General features: G+C 37.7%; 1 protein-coding gene across 1 annotated transcript in view; it reads left to right on the top strand.

Moving 5' to 3' along the window:
• LOC121726590 (transcription factor IIIB 90 kDa subunit) overlaps positions 1-17,266 on the top strand; it is a 39,814-nt gene that overhangs the window by 19,776 nt on the left and 2,772 nt on the right. Inside the window, exons 4-9 of the mRNA XM_042114012.1 lie at positions 9,059-9,208; positions 11,690-11,916; positions 13,845-13,974; positions 14,799-14,945; positions 15,401-15,631; positions 16,093-16,327. Coding sequence (XP_041969946.1) covers positions 9,059-9,208; positions 11,690-11,916; positions 13,845-13,974; positions 14,799-14,945; positions 15,401-15,631; positions 16,093-16,327 — 1,120 coding nt within the window. The remainder of the gene's footprint in view (positions 1-9,058; positions 9,209-11,689; positions 11,917-13,844; positions 13,975-14,798; positions 14,946-15,400; positions 15,632-16,092; positions 16,328-17,266) is intronic.

Below are 17,266 nucleotides of genomic sequence, written 5' to 3'. Positions count from 1 at the left end.
TTGATATTTTCACAAGGGCCTTAATTTTATGTCTACTAACTACTTCAATATTTAAGAACTAGATGACGCCCGCAACTCCGTTGCGCCAAAATTCGTTAATCGCGCGGGAGCCATACATTTTTCCGAAGTGAAAAGTATCTCCATACCAAAGTTCATCAAAATCGATTGAATAGTTAACGCGCAAATCACAAAAGTATATTGTGCAGTAACCGTACATTTTTCCGGGACAAAATGTATTCTACGTTGGTCTTCGGGACTCAAAGTATCTCTGTGCCAAATTTCAACAAAATCGGTCCAGCCGTTTACGCGTGATGTCGTGACCACGCGAATATGGATTCATTTTTATATATAGAGATATAAAGTACCTATACATATAATTGAGGATTTTGTGAAAATTTCAAGTGTCTATATAGACACTTGAAATTTTTGTTGCCATTTTGGATTACGAGCCAAAAAGACCAGAAGAATAACGTTTGTTGTATGGGAGCCCCCCTTAAATATTAACTATATTTTGTTTTTAGTATTTGTTGTTATAGTGGCACCAGAAATACATAATCTGGGAAAATTTCAGAAGTCTACTGTCTAGCTATAACGGATCTCGAGTTACAGCCTAGAGACAGACAGACAGACAGACAGACATCGGAGTCTCAGTAATAGGGTCCCGTTTTTACCCTTTGGGTACGGAACCCTATAAAGAGCGAGCATAAAACTTAACGTTTTTAGGGTTCCGTACCCAAAGGGTAAAAACGAGACCCTATTACTAAGACTTCGATGTCTGTCTGTCCGTCTGTCTGTCTCCAAGCTGTAACTTAAGTACGGTAATAGCTAGAGAGATGAAAGTTTCACAGACTATGTATTTCTATTGCCGCTATAAGAAATACTAAAAACAAAACAAATTAAATATTCAAGGGGGGCTCCGATACAACAAACGTGATTTTTTTGCCATTTTTTGCTCGATATAAATGATGGCCATTGATAGGCACCTGAAATATTCACAAAATACTCAAATGTGTTTATTACTTTAATAATATTTAATCGTAAAATTCAAATAAAACAAATAATTATGGGGACTCCCATACAAAAAACACATTTTTTCCTATTTTTGTTCTATAATGGTACGGAACCCTTCGTGCGCGAGTCCAACTCGCACTTGGCCGATTAATTTTTTTTAGTACCTACATAATTCTGCAAAAAATGCGGGTATTTTAGTTCGACTAAGTACCAAAAAGAACTAAATACGATATGAAAAACTCCACCAAAAAGCACTACAAAAACATGCAAATTGCAATATGCAAAACAGTGACCGTGATGAGTGATCACAAAATATATTTTAGCTTAGATTAATGATTGGTGTCGTAGCGCGCGATGACCAATCATCAATCTAAGTATTTTAGTTTCACTTTAAAAGTTATTACTTTTTCTAATTTTTTAGGAGTTAAGTTAAGAACTTTTAATTTTTAGGAGTTAAGAAATAAAAATTGGCCAAGTGCGAGCCCGACTCGCGCACTAAGGGTTCCGTACTGTTAAAGAGCAAACATAGGCCAAAATTGTGTTTTTGTATGGGAGCCCCTCTTAATTTTTTATTTTATTTTAATATTATCCATAATAGTATTATGAATGCGGAAGTGTGTCTGTCTGTTACCTCGTCACGCTAAAACCGCTGAAGCGATTTTGCTGAAATTTGGTATGGAGATACTTTGAGTCCGGGAAAGGACAAGGGATACCTTTTTTCCTTTAAAAATGTTTTTCGCCCTATAATGGTACGGAACCCTGCGAGTTCGACTCGCACTTGGCCGATTATTGACCTTTAAACTCCGAGTTACTTTGATAACATATTATTATTTTACTTAAATATAGTACTAAATTATATACATACCTATACTTATTATGTAGGTGTTATGTTCAAAATTGCGCACATATATAATTTTTATTTAATAATCATTATTCGACTTTCGAATTTGCTTGTTTTGATTTCTTCGTTTCACTTTGTTTAATTTAGTTTCTCATTTCCTTTTGTTTATATTTTATTAGAAGTTTAATAATACTTAAATTGAAAATATTAAATGGGCTTTTTATACTTTGAAAGCACTCAATGCCAACCTCGTTTGAAGTACGATGTTTTGGTAAAAGTATCCACTCGACCTTCGAGACCTTCGAATTTATTATAATATCAACTAAAAACCCACGAAAGTGACTACATGACACGACGCGCGACGGTTAAAACGCAATTGAAAATAATCGGACAAGTGCGAGTCGTACTCGCGCACGAAGGCTTCCGTACCGTTATAGAATGAATGAATGAATGAATGAAAAACATTTATTTCAGACAAAACAATGTGCCCATAGTAGTGTTAGTGTGTTAGTTATAAAATTATAATAATAAATAATAACAAATGCTTATAAAATATACTAAATATTATGCTAGTGATGTTAGTAATAATTTTCCTTAACTTAAATTACTCCTATGACTATCCTTATCTAGGGTTGCCATCGCCCAAATTCCCTTCGCCGGTCAGGCACGACAAAATTCCCGGACATTTGGCCGGAATGTGGTTATTTCCCCGGACACCTCTTTTATACAGTATTTACGATAACGTCTTGCCAATTTTTGCTTTTCCAACAAGAATTTGTAAAAATCTGACTAACTCAAGTCCGTGCAAGAAACTGCTTAGCGAGTTTTTATCTTTCGTTTATTGCTGCATGACTTAAAAGTTAAAAAACCCGGACACTTTTCAAAAACCCGGCCGGACGCACCCCGGACGGCCTTCAAACAAGGACAAATCCGGGGAAACCCGGACGGATGGCAACCCTATCCTTATCCAATGTTCTTGGATAGGACAGTCAAATCTATCTGCAATTACTTTCAGAATGCTGTTGTTTGATTTTCGTAGACGCTGGAAAAGTGAAGCTGTTTTTTTGCGTATTACCGCTTTAAAACCGTCGGTACGCGCAGAGACAAACATACCAGAAGCGCTACAGCGCCACGGTAGCCCCAGCAGCATTCTGAAAGTATTGTTGTACTGGACGCGCAGAGCGTCACAGGTTCGATTCCTATACCCAACCCATAGGGCACTCGAATAAAAAGACTGGCAATAACTTTAAACAATAGAATCTTAACCCGAGTTGCACAACGAGTAAACCTACGGGCGAGCATATTACCTCGAACCGCTAACGCTCTACGTTCCCTCTCCATGTCCTCGTCATCCCTGAGCCATGAGGTCATCGGTCACAATATGACCCAGATATTTAAAATTTTGTACCTGCTCTAAGGCAACTCCATTGAGATACACTGGAGGAAAACGTTCAGGATAATTCTTTCCTGCTTTGAAAATCAGCAATTCACTTTTTTTTAAATTATATTTAAGACCGTGTTCCTCCGCGTATGACTCACATATGCGCAGGAGTTTCCTCAAGCCACCTATCGAGGGACTCAGCAGCACCATACCATCTGCATAACTAATATTGTTCATACTAATGCCATCTATGAAGCATCCAACATGTGTGCTGCTGAGTCGCTCTATAAGCTGGTTGACATATAGATTGAACAGGATTGGAGAACTCAATGCACCTTGTCTCACGCCACATTCGAGTTTGTACTCGTCTGATAGAGTACCGGCCCATCTCACTCGGTTGGTCTGATTTGAGTACCAGTACCTTAGAAGAGAAATAGTTTCAGAGGGTACACCTGCTCTTTCCAGCTTCTTCCACAGGAGATTATAGTGTACAAGGTCAAATGCCTTGGACAGGTCCAAAAAACAGGCGTATACTGGCGTCTGGCGTATAGAGCGCAAATAGGAAAAAAAAGTGTTTTTGTATGGGAACTCCCTCTTAATTATTTATTTTATTTTAATATAATGATATAATATTAAAGTACATAATATATAGGTTATAATTGAGGAATTAGTGACAAGTGTCTGGTCGTAATCCAAAATGTTGCCATTTTGGATTACGACCAAAAAAATAACGTATGTTGTATGGGAGCCCTCCTTAAATATTAACAAAGTATTTTGTGTTTAGAATTTGTTGTTATAGCGGCACCAGAAATACATGATCATCTTTGAAAATTTCAGAAGTCTAGCTATAGCGGTTCTTGAGTTACAGCCTGGAGACAGACAGACAGACAGACGGACAGACATCGAAGTCTCACTAATAGGGTCCCACCGCTATAGCTAGAGTTCTGAAAATTTCACAGATTATGTATTTCCGTTACCGCTATCTATAGAGGGTGTAACAAAAATAAGTCATAATACTTTAGGGTGTGTATGTGTTCCTCGTAGAGAGTTCACTGTGAAAGTGGCAGCGCTGAAAGACCAAAAATTTTTTTCACTTTTGCATGGGGAAACTTGTGACGCTCAGGCCCTTGTCCATACATAAGTGAAAAAAATTTTTCGTCTTTCAGCACTACTATTTTCACAGTGAACTCTGTACAAGGAGCACGTACACACCCTAAAGTATTATCACTTATTTTTGTTACATTCTGTATAAATACGTGCGCGAAAAACTTTGTAACCCTTTTTACGAAAAATGGGGAAACGTAGGTGCATGACATTTTGCACAGTTATAGTTTATATGGTGAAGGAGTGCATCGAGCTAATATTATTTTGAAATTATGCTTTTATCATACATTTTTTTAACAAATAAAACATCACACACACAACAATGCGCTACAATGTGCACACTCAAAAAAATGACAGCTTTTTGACTGACAAGCCTATACACACGAATTATACTCTTTTATTTATGGTTGAAGTCTGTTGACAATAAGTTGACAAATTGAAAATGGATTATAGTTTTTTTATTGAATCTTAAAAACTATTAGACGATGCTTACACAGCCAGTTTGAGGTCAGCTGAGTCCCAGAGACAAGATTTAAAAAAATATATGATAAAGTCATATAGTAATCCTACATACAAAATATAGTAATCCTAATGTCGTTAAAACTAAGGTCGAATTTCGACCATTGGGCGATCTCTAGTTACAACAAATAGTAAAATCAAAATAAAATTAATAATTAAGGGGGGCTCCCATACAATTTTTATCATTTTTGTCCTTTTTTGCTCGTAATCAATAATATTAACAGCTAGATACTTTAAATTTTCACAAAATCCTTAATAATATTTGTACTTTATTATTAAATAATAAAATTAAAATAAAATAACTATTTAATAAAAACAGTTTTTTGCGTACTTTCTCTCTTTAACTCACTTGGCCGATTTTATTTTGTTTGCGTTTGGTCACTCGATACTTGTGCTAAGCCAGTCTGACATCATCGATCCTTTAAATCCGGTGATTCGCAAAACCAAGCCGTAATCTTTGGTAGTCTAGTCATTCGTTTCTTGATTGATCTCCCTATTCCTTCGCGTCCTTGGACTCAGTGCCGGATAACGGATTTATATGTTTAATGAGTGTAGGCCCCTAGGACGCTGCCGCCGCTAAGCCGCGGCCTATACGGGCTGTTTTTAAATCCGGCTGCTTGGACTAAATGTTCCAATTTACAAACACTGATGATGATGTTATCGACAGGCACTACGTGGCATTGCGTTTATTTCTGCATACCGAGGGCGCCCCATAATATCCTAAACGTGTGCGGATAGCCAATGTATTACGTGAAATATATGATGCTCCGGAATTTATATCGCGCGATTAACTTCGGTCTAGGTCAGCTATACTCAACCTACGGCCCGCCCGCGCCACGACTTGTTTGAGTGCGTAAGATAAACCATTTTGCAATTCACGCTCACCGGCCACCGGTAAAATAGAGCAAAGTCGTTGTTAAATATGTGAAAACTTTTCTACTTCTAAATCGTTAATTTTGAAAAACGTTATTACTTAACTCTAAAAAATTTTGGTTGCGGCCCGCGACATCGAGACAAAACGAAAAAAAGGTTGAGTATGACTGGTCTGGGTCCAGACTCCAGGGCCACGATTCTTAAGCGTTGACGCTTTGTAGTTTCCACCGCAAGCTATCTCACTAGATTTCGCATACGCGTGTGAGACGGCTTGCGATCGAAACGACATTCGACGCTCGAGAATCGGGGCCAGCGGCTACAAACTTACGAGCGAAGCCACAACACTTATTTTTCTTGCGGTGTGTTTTAAATTGTCATCATGCACATTCTCAGCATGGTCACAAGTCACAACTCACAGCCTTACAGGGACATGACATGACAAATTTCGACATCAGTATACATTTATACATAATATTACTATCCGTGACCCCTTCTCCACCTACCTTGGTGCAAAATTGTGGATGTGGATGGATGGAAACCACGCGCTTGGTTGCGAAACGGAATATGCCAAATCTGTATTAGATTGAAGGTAACAGCGCAACTAGTCATAAACTCTCCCGCTTCATCTCCTCCCGTTCGTGGGTTTGTCAAAATACTAATATAAAAAAAATCGTAAAATGTCGGAGCATTGCCGCTGCGACGTCGCACCGCGGTGCAACAAAGCAATGTGGACTCACTTTATTGTAATTTGTAGCAAGCTTCTCGTACGTTGTATCCGTATGTGAATTACCCTTTGTAATCTTTTTAACCGACTTCCACAAAGGAGGAGGTTATTAAAATATACTGGGCTCGGTCAGCATTACATTTCTCTTGGCCAAATAACTTGTCTAAAGAAAATTCCTTGAGTTCCTAATATTTCTATTTAGCTCAGCTATCTGATACCTCTATTATATTAGTCTATGATGGATCAAAAGTAATAAGAGCTTTTAAAAAAGGTGTTAACGAAGTAATTCAAACGTATATCTCAGAGGGCTTATTGAAAGCCAGGTGTGGTACTTACAAGTGTTACCTTTCCCATGGACGAATACATGTATGATTTCTCTACCTACCTTTATCTGAATAGAGATCAACTTAACGGATGTCCTGCATAGGTCGCAGGCCGCAGCTTTCTCAATGTCATTAGTCATTACCGATTTTCATGGTCTGCCTAGAATTTCTCTAAAATCTAGATTCTATGCAGTGACCTCACTGCTACAACCCTATTAAAGTAGGCAAATGAGTTGACTTTAAGAGGGCGACTAACCCCAAAAAAATTTTTTATATATTTTTTTTAATATCTATGGACGCTTCACACCACGTCAGTCTGGCCCCGTGCTAAGTACCTAAAGGACTTGTGTTACAGGTACCAGACAACGGAAATATATTTAATACTTTTATACTATACATATATTTAAGATTTTTATTATATGATACACATATTTAATACACATCCATGACCCAGGAACTTTGAAAACTTTTTGTTCCGTCGGCGGGATTCGAACCCGCGACCCCCGGCTTGAGCTACCAACGCGCTCACCACTGAGCCACAGAGGTCGTCAATCAAACATTGTCCTTCTCTCTTCACGCTCACGCCCGTCTATTAAAATATTAAGAGCCCATATGACCCTAACTTGACTACATACTTTAACCTAGATATCAAAATCTGTAAGGTCTAGAAAACTGATTTTTTGACACAAGTAACTTCAGTTCATAAAGATTAAATGCTCAAGACGAAAACACGATTACTCAAAAAATGCTCGATAGTTTCTTTTTTACAAAAAACCTTGTTTTAGACATATTTTTGCTTGGATCTTCGAAGTTTGCTGTCTTTTCTTTAATATTTTTAAATATCTAAAAAGGTATTGATAAAACCTTAATTTGCTCAAAACACTTTTTTCATAATCATTATAGTTCGTCTTTAATTTTAGAAAATGAAACAATTCGGGGCTTATTTTCAAGTATTAAAATGAATTATAAAATCGACACTTTAGGGTCAGTCGTCCCCGCGCGTATTCCTGGACCACTATATTTTAAATGAATAAACGATTTAAATGCACAAGCTATTTTCTCTGCTAGTTATGTTTGTGGGGCTGTTTAAAGTTGTCTTTGCTCAGGAACGACAGGAAGTCAAGAACCATGTGAATGAACTCATGACCTTAACAAGTTTAACATTTAACAATAGACCTTCGTGTACGTTAAATATCCTTTAAACATTATTTTTGCACTCTGCATGGGGGTAATGAACTTAAATCATTAATTACACAAAATATAATATTATCTATACAAGTATTTAAGTTATTAATTTACTTTTTAGGTTATCCATTTATGATCTTACTAATCAAGCCAAGATTTTCAAGTTGCTGTGAATGATATTCACAATGAAACTACGTACTTTACGTTTATATCTTCTGTAGAGTTAAGATTATATTGTTAAGTTTAAAATAATTATATTTAAATTATTTATATTTTGTTATGAACCTTTGTTTTTCAATTCGACCTAAAAGTTTATTTGAAGGACATACCTCGACACGGTCAGAAGCGAGTTTTACATAAAATTGACAACTTTCTCGTGAATGTATAATGGAACATGATGTAATTTGCTGCAACCAAATTATATTTTCTAGTGTTACAACTTCAAAAGATATTAATATTATAGGAACCGGTCCTGCCTTATGGGCAAATGCAATGATTCTGAATATTTGACTTACTAACACAGTTTTAACTTTCGACCTACATAATCTTAGAGACCTATGAACTATCAGACAGAAAGTGGTCACGCGTTCAAGCGTTCTGCGTTCGCATTCGTTCTGACCGCAGTCACACAGGACTCAGGAGCAATTCTGACGCGGCCATGCAGAACGTCCCCTATGTGGGTATATTATATTTATAACGTAATCTATATATATAAAAATTGATTTTCAATTGTGTCAGTAACGCTATAACTCGATAACAGCTGGACCGATTTGGCTAATGTTGGTCTTAAAACAATCCTAGAAGTTCAGGGAACGTTTTTAAGTGACACGAAGTTCACCGGGACAGCTAGTAATTAATAATACACAAAGAACGAAAAACTGACCGCTTGTACTGTTGACTGTGACCGCTCACTCTCTGATAAGTAATAAAAAAAAGTCTCTTACACCTCTACCCTACACTCAATTCGTTGTAAAAGGTATAAGACTCCGCTTTCAGGTCTCACACACAGATTTTCTAAGCGTGGAGACCATAGACACCCTCGACCATAGAGGGTTTCTCTAATCACACGTCACATCAGTTTAAACTTCAATTTTTAGATCCCTGTCTATACATACTGCGGTTCGCGTCGCAACTGAAGTTCGAGGATAAGGAGCACGAGGTGAGCATGACGGCGCTGCGGCTGGTACAGCGGATGAAGAAGGACTCCATCCACTCTGGTCGACGTCCATCCGGAGTTTGCGGTGCCGGTGAGTCTTGCAGAGCTTGTGACCCACAAAATGGTGAACGTGAGGGCGCTACGGCTTGTGCAGTGGATGAAGAAGGACTCCATCCACTCTGGTCGAAGGCCATCCGGAGTTTGCGGTGCCGCGGCGGCCGGTGAGTTTTGTATATCTAAGGTAACTTATGACACTTCCACAAACAAACAAATCTTTATTTATTTATGCCTACTATACTACATATATAATATGCATACTATATTAAAGCATGCCTATTATAATTTATAATAGTCTACATAATATGCCTACTATACTGTAAAGGTCTGTTTTTCTGCAGCGACACATGCTTCCACAGTTTCCTTTTATTTGCATCTGCAGAAAATTAATTTCATGAGAGGGGGGGAGGGGTGGGGGGGATCGGGGATCTTTTCCTCAAAAGATCATCTACAAGGTTGGTCTGAGGCAATTTTTTTGTAAAATATATTAAACAAAGTTAAAAAGTAATAAGAAAATTAAATTGAAAATGAAAAAATAAATTCTCACTTTTTTGCTTATATATAAGTACATATTTTTAGGCAAAATAATTTGCAACAAATTATGATTGAACAAAGTTTTTGTAAGACGTATTAGTTTCCGAGAAGTCGCGAAAATAGTGTTGTCACCCTTTTTTCAAGATGGCGGCCGGGGGACAAGGGTCGTGAGTCGTGACCCCACAAACTTGAGGTTAAGCTTCTATTGAACCCCCCCTCCCCCCCCCCCCCCCCCCCAACATATTCCTAAAATAAATTATACTTAATCAAATTCCCCTATCTTGGATGAGCCGCCATATTGGTTGTAGAATGACATTACATTCGTTTTCGAGTTACTCTCAAAAAGCCCTTTCATTTAATATCCATATTGTAGGACTGGATAAAAAATAACTATTTCGCCATCTTGGATGGTCGGCCATATTGGATTTAGAGTGATGTCACATACAATATCATGCATTGTCATCTAAACTAAACATGTATGCAAAATTTCAGCTCAATTGGTTAAATATATCTGCTTCAAAATTGAGTTCCAAAATTTCACCCGAACATACGTACAGAGCAAGTTAAAAAAAAGCTTTTAATAATAATAAAATTGCGTCCTCTAATAAATGCAATATTTGGTCCTAAAATTGTAACATTTCAATTGACTAGTAAATAGTGTGTTACAATGCTAAATATTTTTAGCAAAGGGCAAAGGGCAATCATTGAACTCCATTAGTCCGTTACAAATAAATATTCATTTGTTGATGATCCATTCTTATTTCTTTGTTTCAAATTTCAATGTACGTACCACGTTTCGATAACAATGGTATCTTTAAAGTTAATGTCCTACTTCTGAGAGCGAAGTCATATTGCTTGCAATGCGGTGCGTTGCTGCAGCAGTGTCGCTTCGACCTTTGCCTACATTGATGCGTTGTATCAGTGTTGCCATATACAGGGTGTAACAAAAATAAGTGATAATACTCTAGGGTAGGTATGTGTTCCTTGTAGAGAGTTCACTGTGAAAGTAGCAGCGCTGAAAGACCAAAAATTTTTTTCACTTTTGTATGGGGAAACTCGTAACGCTCGGGCCCTTGCCCATACAAAAGTGAAAAAATATTTTCGTCTTTCAGAGCTGCTACTTTCACAGTGAACTCTCTACAAGTAACACGTACACACCCTAAAGTATTATCACTTGTTTTTGTTACACACTGTATACAGATTTCTCCGTAAATACAGATTTTTGGTGAGTAATACAGATAAGTACTGGATACAGATATTTATACAGATTTACAGAATTTTGTAAATATGTATAATTTTGTAAAAATTCAACAACGAAACAGGCTAAATCGGGCACCATTGAAGGTCTTTTGCATACAAAGTAGGTAACTGATTGGTGCGAAACAATGCTATAATCTCACAGAAACGGATCCATTTTCTGTGTATAATCTAGAAGTTGATGAGCAGTTGCTGTCGACATTTAATAAAAAAAATTACAAATGAAAATAATATTTCTATCTTATTGCTATGTTCTTTTTTATTATGTTAAGGGCCTGTTTCACCACTTCCTGATAAGTGCCGGATACTTTCTCGACCTGTAAGTATGGAGAATCTGTGAAAAAGTTGTGGATATCGTATAATAAATAAAAATATACTCGTACATAAATTGGTAACTTTTTATTTATAAAATTTTTAAATCTAATAGAAAAAAAATTTAAACACACTAAGGGTCTGTTTCACCACTTCCTGATTAACGTACCGGCGGATAGGCAACACTGCGTTGTATTGTCAAATGCGTTGTTTTGAAGGAACGATGGACAAGAGATGAAGTGACAGGACAGCGTTTTTACTTTTTACCGTCTTGTATTGTGTTGATGATTGATGGGCGTTGTTGCAATGCATCTTTGCGTTATTCGAACGACACGACGCATCCGTTTCTTCCCGGCTCTCCCTAGCTTCTCAGTATTTTTTACCTCAAATATGTTTTCATTGAACATTCCAGCCCTCCTCATAGCAGCCCGACTTCACGACTTTTCTAGAACACCTACAGACGTGGTACGGATTGTGAAAGTCCATGAGACCACTCTACGGAAGAGGCTGATGGAGTTTGGGGAGACGCCGTCCAGCGCGCTCACTCTGGACGAGTTCATGACCGTGGACTTGGAGGAGAAGCAGGACCCGCCGGCGTTCAGAGCCGCCAGGAAGAGAGATAAAGAGAGACTTCAAAAAGTGAGTGAAATAGGGTTCAAATTGGGTTCAAACCATGAGACGTGAAATAAAGCTTCATTATAAATGAAAACAATTTGTATATTGTATGTAGTTTCGAGCAATTTTTTAAACGTCTCGGTCTATAGTTTAATAACACTAGAATTTATTCGCATGATGATCTTTATGTGGCAGTGCCTAATAATAACCAATGTCATATTGTCCATAGAATGTTAAAAATACAACTTACATGTACAGTAATAACATAAGCTACTTTTGGCGCATAAATAACGCATTGCATGAAATTAATAAATAGAAAAATATACAATTTAAACTTATAATAGCTCATCAATGTTTTTGTCCTTGCCAGATACTTTTGAATTGTACGGCGACAGTCTAGAACTGGTTGGCAATAATTTTTGAACATTTTTATGATTTGCACTAATTGGCCATTATTACTTAATTGCAAACGTATTACTATTTGAACGCATTTATTATTTTTATTTAGCAATGCTGCAAATAATAAGGCTCATGCTTGGGCAGATCTGATTTAGAGCTATTACCTGGGACAAAATAGCATAATAGTAGATGACGCCCGTAACTCCGTTGCGCCAAAATCGGTTTATCGCGCGTGAACCGTACATTTCTCCGGGTTAAAAGTATCCTATGTCCTTTCCCGGGACTCAAAGTATCTCCATACCAAATTTCATCAAAACCGGTTCAGTGATTTGGGCGTGAAGAGGTAATAGATAAACAGACAGACAGACACACTTTTGCATTTATAATATTAGTATGTATTTACTCTCTGTCGACATTGGCGTACAATTTCTCGTCGATATTGGCGTCAATTTATTCTAGAGGAGGAGGTGCAGGTGCCCAGTGAGTGTTTTTGTGAGTGACATAGGCTACTTATCATTGCTACTTATATATATTATACTAGCTGTTGCCCGCGACTTCGTCCGCATGGACTTCAGTTTATAGCGCGCGATGTCAACAAAATTGGTGTCAAAAGCTTTTATAAAAAAACCCTGGTACTCCTTAAATGCAGCTGTGCAGTGTGCACATAATATTTCATTTTTTTAAATTAAACTTTATATATTATGCCAAATTTTAAAGCTTATTTAGCCCCCCAATTACACAACTTTACCCATAAACTATTTATCATTGATAGGTTTAAGGTTACGTCACTGTATATAATATAAAGTACTGACTTATTAAATAACGTAAAAAAGAAATAACAATCGAAAAAAATCGAAAGTCAAATGTATGATGAATGATGATACCACCTCTTATAGAAAGATGTTGGGCAAGCGTTAGCGCGATGTAAGAGACGCACGGCGCCATCTAGTATGAATTTTTGGAACTAACTTAATTTGAACAAATTTTCGTATTTTCACCCCCTTACAACCCTTTTTTTCAGTAAAAAGGTAGCCTATGTCCTTTCTCAGGCTTTAGACTATCTGTATACAAAATTTCATTACAATCGGTTTGGTAGTTTTGGCGTGAAAGCGAGACAGACAGACAGACAGAGATACTTTCGCATTTATATTATTAGTATAGATTTTATACCCGTGCAAAGCCAGGGCGGGTCGCTAGTCGTATTTATAAAATACATGATTTTTTTATTTAACACAAGGTAATATTATTTAAGCTACATCTGTGCTAGTGAGCCTTAGCGAATTAATTTACTTTCATATTAATTTTATATTCATTCACCTGCAACCATTGTTGTATTTGTTCCTCGGAATTTCCAGTATTAATATTTTCCTTGTTTATGTTCGGTCAGATGACTCGGTTTATGTATTAAGAATACCTTGCCCTAGATATTGACAATGAGTTGTTACTTTATATTTTCCTTTAATTTCTTTAGCGCTTCTTAAGGTGATAAGTAACAGGCAACCTTGAAAAATAACCTTCATGTTAATATTCATGTTAAAAATCATATTTTGTAGCTGCTCGAAGAAGAAGATGGAGAGAAGGAGTTGACAGAATTACAGAGGGAGATAGAAGCTCAGTTGGAAAAGGACAAACAGCGACGGAAGAAAACCGCCGGTGTACCAGTGTCATCTGTTGTAGGGGATCGTAAGTAATAAGTATACAGTTTTAAACAATAATAAGCACTGTAAGGGTGGGTTGCACCAACTTACTTAACTATAACTGTAACTTTAACTACAATGCAAAATGTCAAATCTTTGGTTAAAGTCAAAAATGGACGCCATATTTAACCATAGCCATAGAGCTCGACAAGGCTTTAAATGCTCGTGGCGAAAAAAGGAACTAACGCTGTCATCATACAAAAACGCCATTCTTGACAGTTCTCCTTTACCAGCAGCGCCCCCGCCCACGTTCACTTATAGCCTTATCGGACCAGCTGTCATCTGTCAAATTCTGTGGTCAAAGTTAAGGTTAGAGTTAAATTAGCCTTAACTGTAACTTTAACTTTAACCCCGCCTCTGGTACAACCCACCCTAAGTATTCTTGCGATGATCGCTTATTATAAAACTAAATGTTGCCACATCCTTAGTTGCGCAAAAATTCATTTGTCGTACTTATGCCCTTTCCATAAACAAAAGTATCTCCATAGTCCATACCATATTTGCCCTCAAAAACAATTTAGCGGTTTAAGTGTGTTTGAGGTAACAAACAGATAGACAGACCGCCAATTTGACGATCCTGAGAACGTACCATTTTTTGGAGTTTCCCAGCTCAAGAGAATTTTTATAGAAGCTGTTGCTCCTGTGTGACCCAAGGCCTATAATTCCTATAAATGCGTCTTGTGCGTCTATAAATGCAGTCTATGCTATTCTCAAGTATGCGAATTATAATTGGATAAGTTGATAAAAAATGCTATGCAATAGCTTTATCGCGGCAGTCCTCGAGTGCCAAACGTATTATATTATTTATAGCCGAGGCGAACATAGAAGACGCGGAGGCGTCGCAGTTCGCGGCGGAGGACACCATCACCATTATCGGCGAGATCGCAAAGGGCGTGGAGACCACCGGCAACTCGGTATTACCCAAACACGAGAAAATGAAGATTGAGAAAGGCCTTGGTAAGGATGTATAGGATTGAATTAATTTATGTAACAGTTCAATTCACTTACAAATAAAAAGGTCTACCGACGTTATAATAACACAATATTTAGGGACTGTTTCACCACTTCCTGATAAGTGCCGGATAGGCTATTCACAACTTAACTTGACAGATAGAGTATGGAGAATCTGTCATATAAGTTGTGAATAGCCTATCCGGCACTTATCAGGAAGTGGTGAAACAAGCCCTTAGACTTTTGTAACTAGCCGCTTTTCTTACATAACAGACAATGAGAAAACGTTCTATTTCTATAATGTCTGCCTCTGTCACACAGTGTGGAGCTTTTCGCCGATTTTTCTTCGGCCGGCTACTTGACTAATGGCACAAACTGAAAGGACAGTGATCTGCCTCTTGTACCAAAAACACATCTAAAACATTTCAATCAGTGGCTTTTTATCTCATAACTATTTTTAGGCCCCGAGCTAGCAGTAATGGGCCTCGGTCACACAGACGATAAATCGGATAAATTCGTGAAGCCGGAAGTGAAGGGTCAGTTCAGCAAAGACCTGAACACGCCAGAAGAGTTGCTGCTCAGCGAGAACGACGAGGAGTACATCGACTCGCTCATCATGACGGAGGAGGAGGCGAGATACAAGACACAGCTGTGGAACAACATTAACGCTGATTACTTGAAGAATCAAAAGAGTGAGTCAACATGTAGTTTAACATTTGTCAGCACGCACGCGTCAAACGCGCAGCATTTCGTGAATTATGCCGTATGCGGTGCGTTTGACGCGTACGGTGCGGACAAATGTGCGATTATGGAGCTAGAAATTTGTCTGTCGTTGTCTCGTTCACTCCGGTGTATGTTGTTATGTAGTTAGGTAAATGATTGCAAGATCGTCAGATACTCTCCACCTGCACCTTTAGCATGGATAAAGTTGAAATGCAAATAATATATAAATAAATAGTATGAAAGAATAGACATAGTAACGGATTATAAGATGTGACAGTGTCCACAAATATCTACTGTAAGATACCTTAAAAAAAAACAACCCTTAAATACCGAAAATAATTCCTCTTCAATATGCCATAACCCATTGCTTGTAAAAGTTAAAGTTGCGTACGATAAAGAAGAACTATATCATATATCTCATTTTTTACAGTCAAAGAAGAAATGAAAGCAAGAGAGAAAGAAGAAAACAAGGACAAAAAACGCAAAATACGAGGTTCATACAAGAAGAAGGTGGCGTGTAACGCCGCGACGGCGGGCGAGGCGATCGGCAAGATGTTGGCTGAGAAGAAAATTAGCTCCAAAATCAACTACGACATACTCAAGAGCTTGGACCAGCCTGGCACGCCGCTGCCCGCGCCGACCACCCCAGTGCAACCTGTTGTTGAGTTAGTATTTTTTTAAAGGGAAAAAGGTAGCCCTGCCCCCGTATCACGTATCTTGCGAGAGCAATGCGATAGCAATTATTGCGGTAAGCCATTTTATTAGGTAGTGCTAGAAATTTAAGCAAGGTTGATCAAAGTGCCGTTCCACCAGTAATATATAATAATTGTGTCATTCCATTTAATTCGAACGTCAAGGACCTTGGATTATACATTGATTCGACCTTAACTTGGCAAGCTCAAATCTCACACGTCCCTCGCAAAGTCACTGGTATCCTGCGATCCTTCTATCGGTTTAAAAACTTCCTTCCTTCTTCAGTCAAGCTAATGCTCGTCCAGTCACTTATCCTTCCCATCATTGACTACGGTGATGTGTGCTATTTCGACCTAAACGCTGACAAACTCAATAAACTTGATCGCCTACTCAATAACTGTTTAAGATTTATTTTCAATCTACGCAAATTCGATCATGTCTCTACTTTTCGTTCTAAACTACACTGACTACCAATACGACAGCGCCGCTCTACTAGGGCCTTGTGTATGCTTAACTCCTTGTTGCATCATCCTAATGCTCCTAAATACCTAACCCCCCCTTTTCCAATACCGTTCCAGTACTCATGATAAATCCCTTCGATCCTCTAACAATGCACTCCTTTCTTGCCCTTCTCATAGATCGGACATCATCCACTCGTCTTTCAATGTACAGGCTATTATTCTCTGGAATTCTCTTCCTCGTGACATCAGGCTAACCAAAACCAGGGACACATTTAAGCGCAAAGTGCGGGAGTTTTATTTGAAGCAATTGGCAGAAAAGTATTAAATAATTATTGTATCTATGAAAGTTTTTATATATTATTATTATTTTATAAAATATATATAATATACTTATATATTATTATTTAAGTATATAAGTAGGTATATAAATAAATAATATGTACTAGTATA

This window comes from Aricia agestis, chromosome 4, assembly GCF_905147365.1.
Source record: "Aricia agestis chromosome 4, ilAriAges1.1, whole genome shotgun sequence".
Classification (NCBI taxonomy): domain Eukaryota; kingdom Metazoa; phylum Arthropoda; class Insecta; order Lepidoptera; family Lycaenidae; genus Aricia; species Aricia agestis.
The sequence above is the reverse complement of the archived record's forward strand: the minus strand, read 5'-3'. Positions and strand labels throughout refer to the sequence as shown.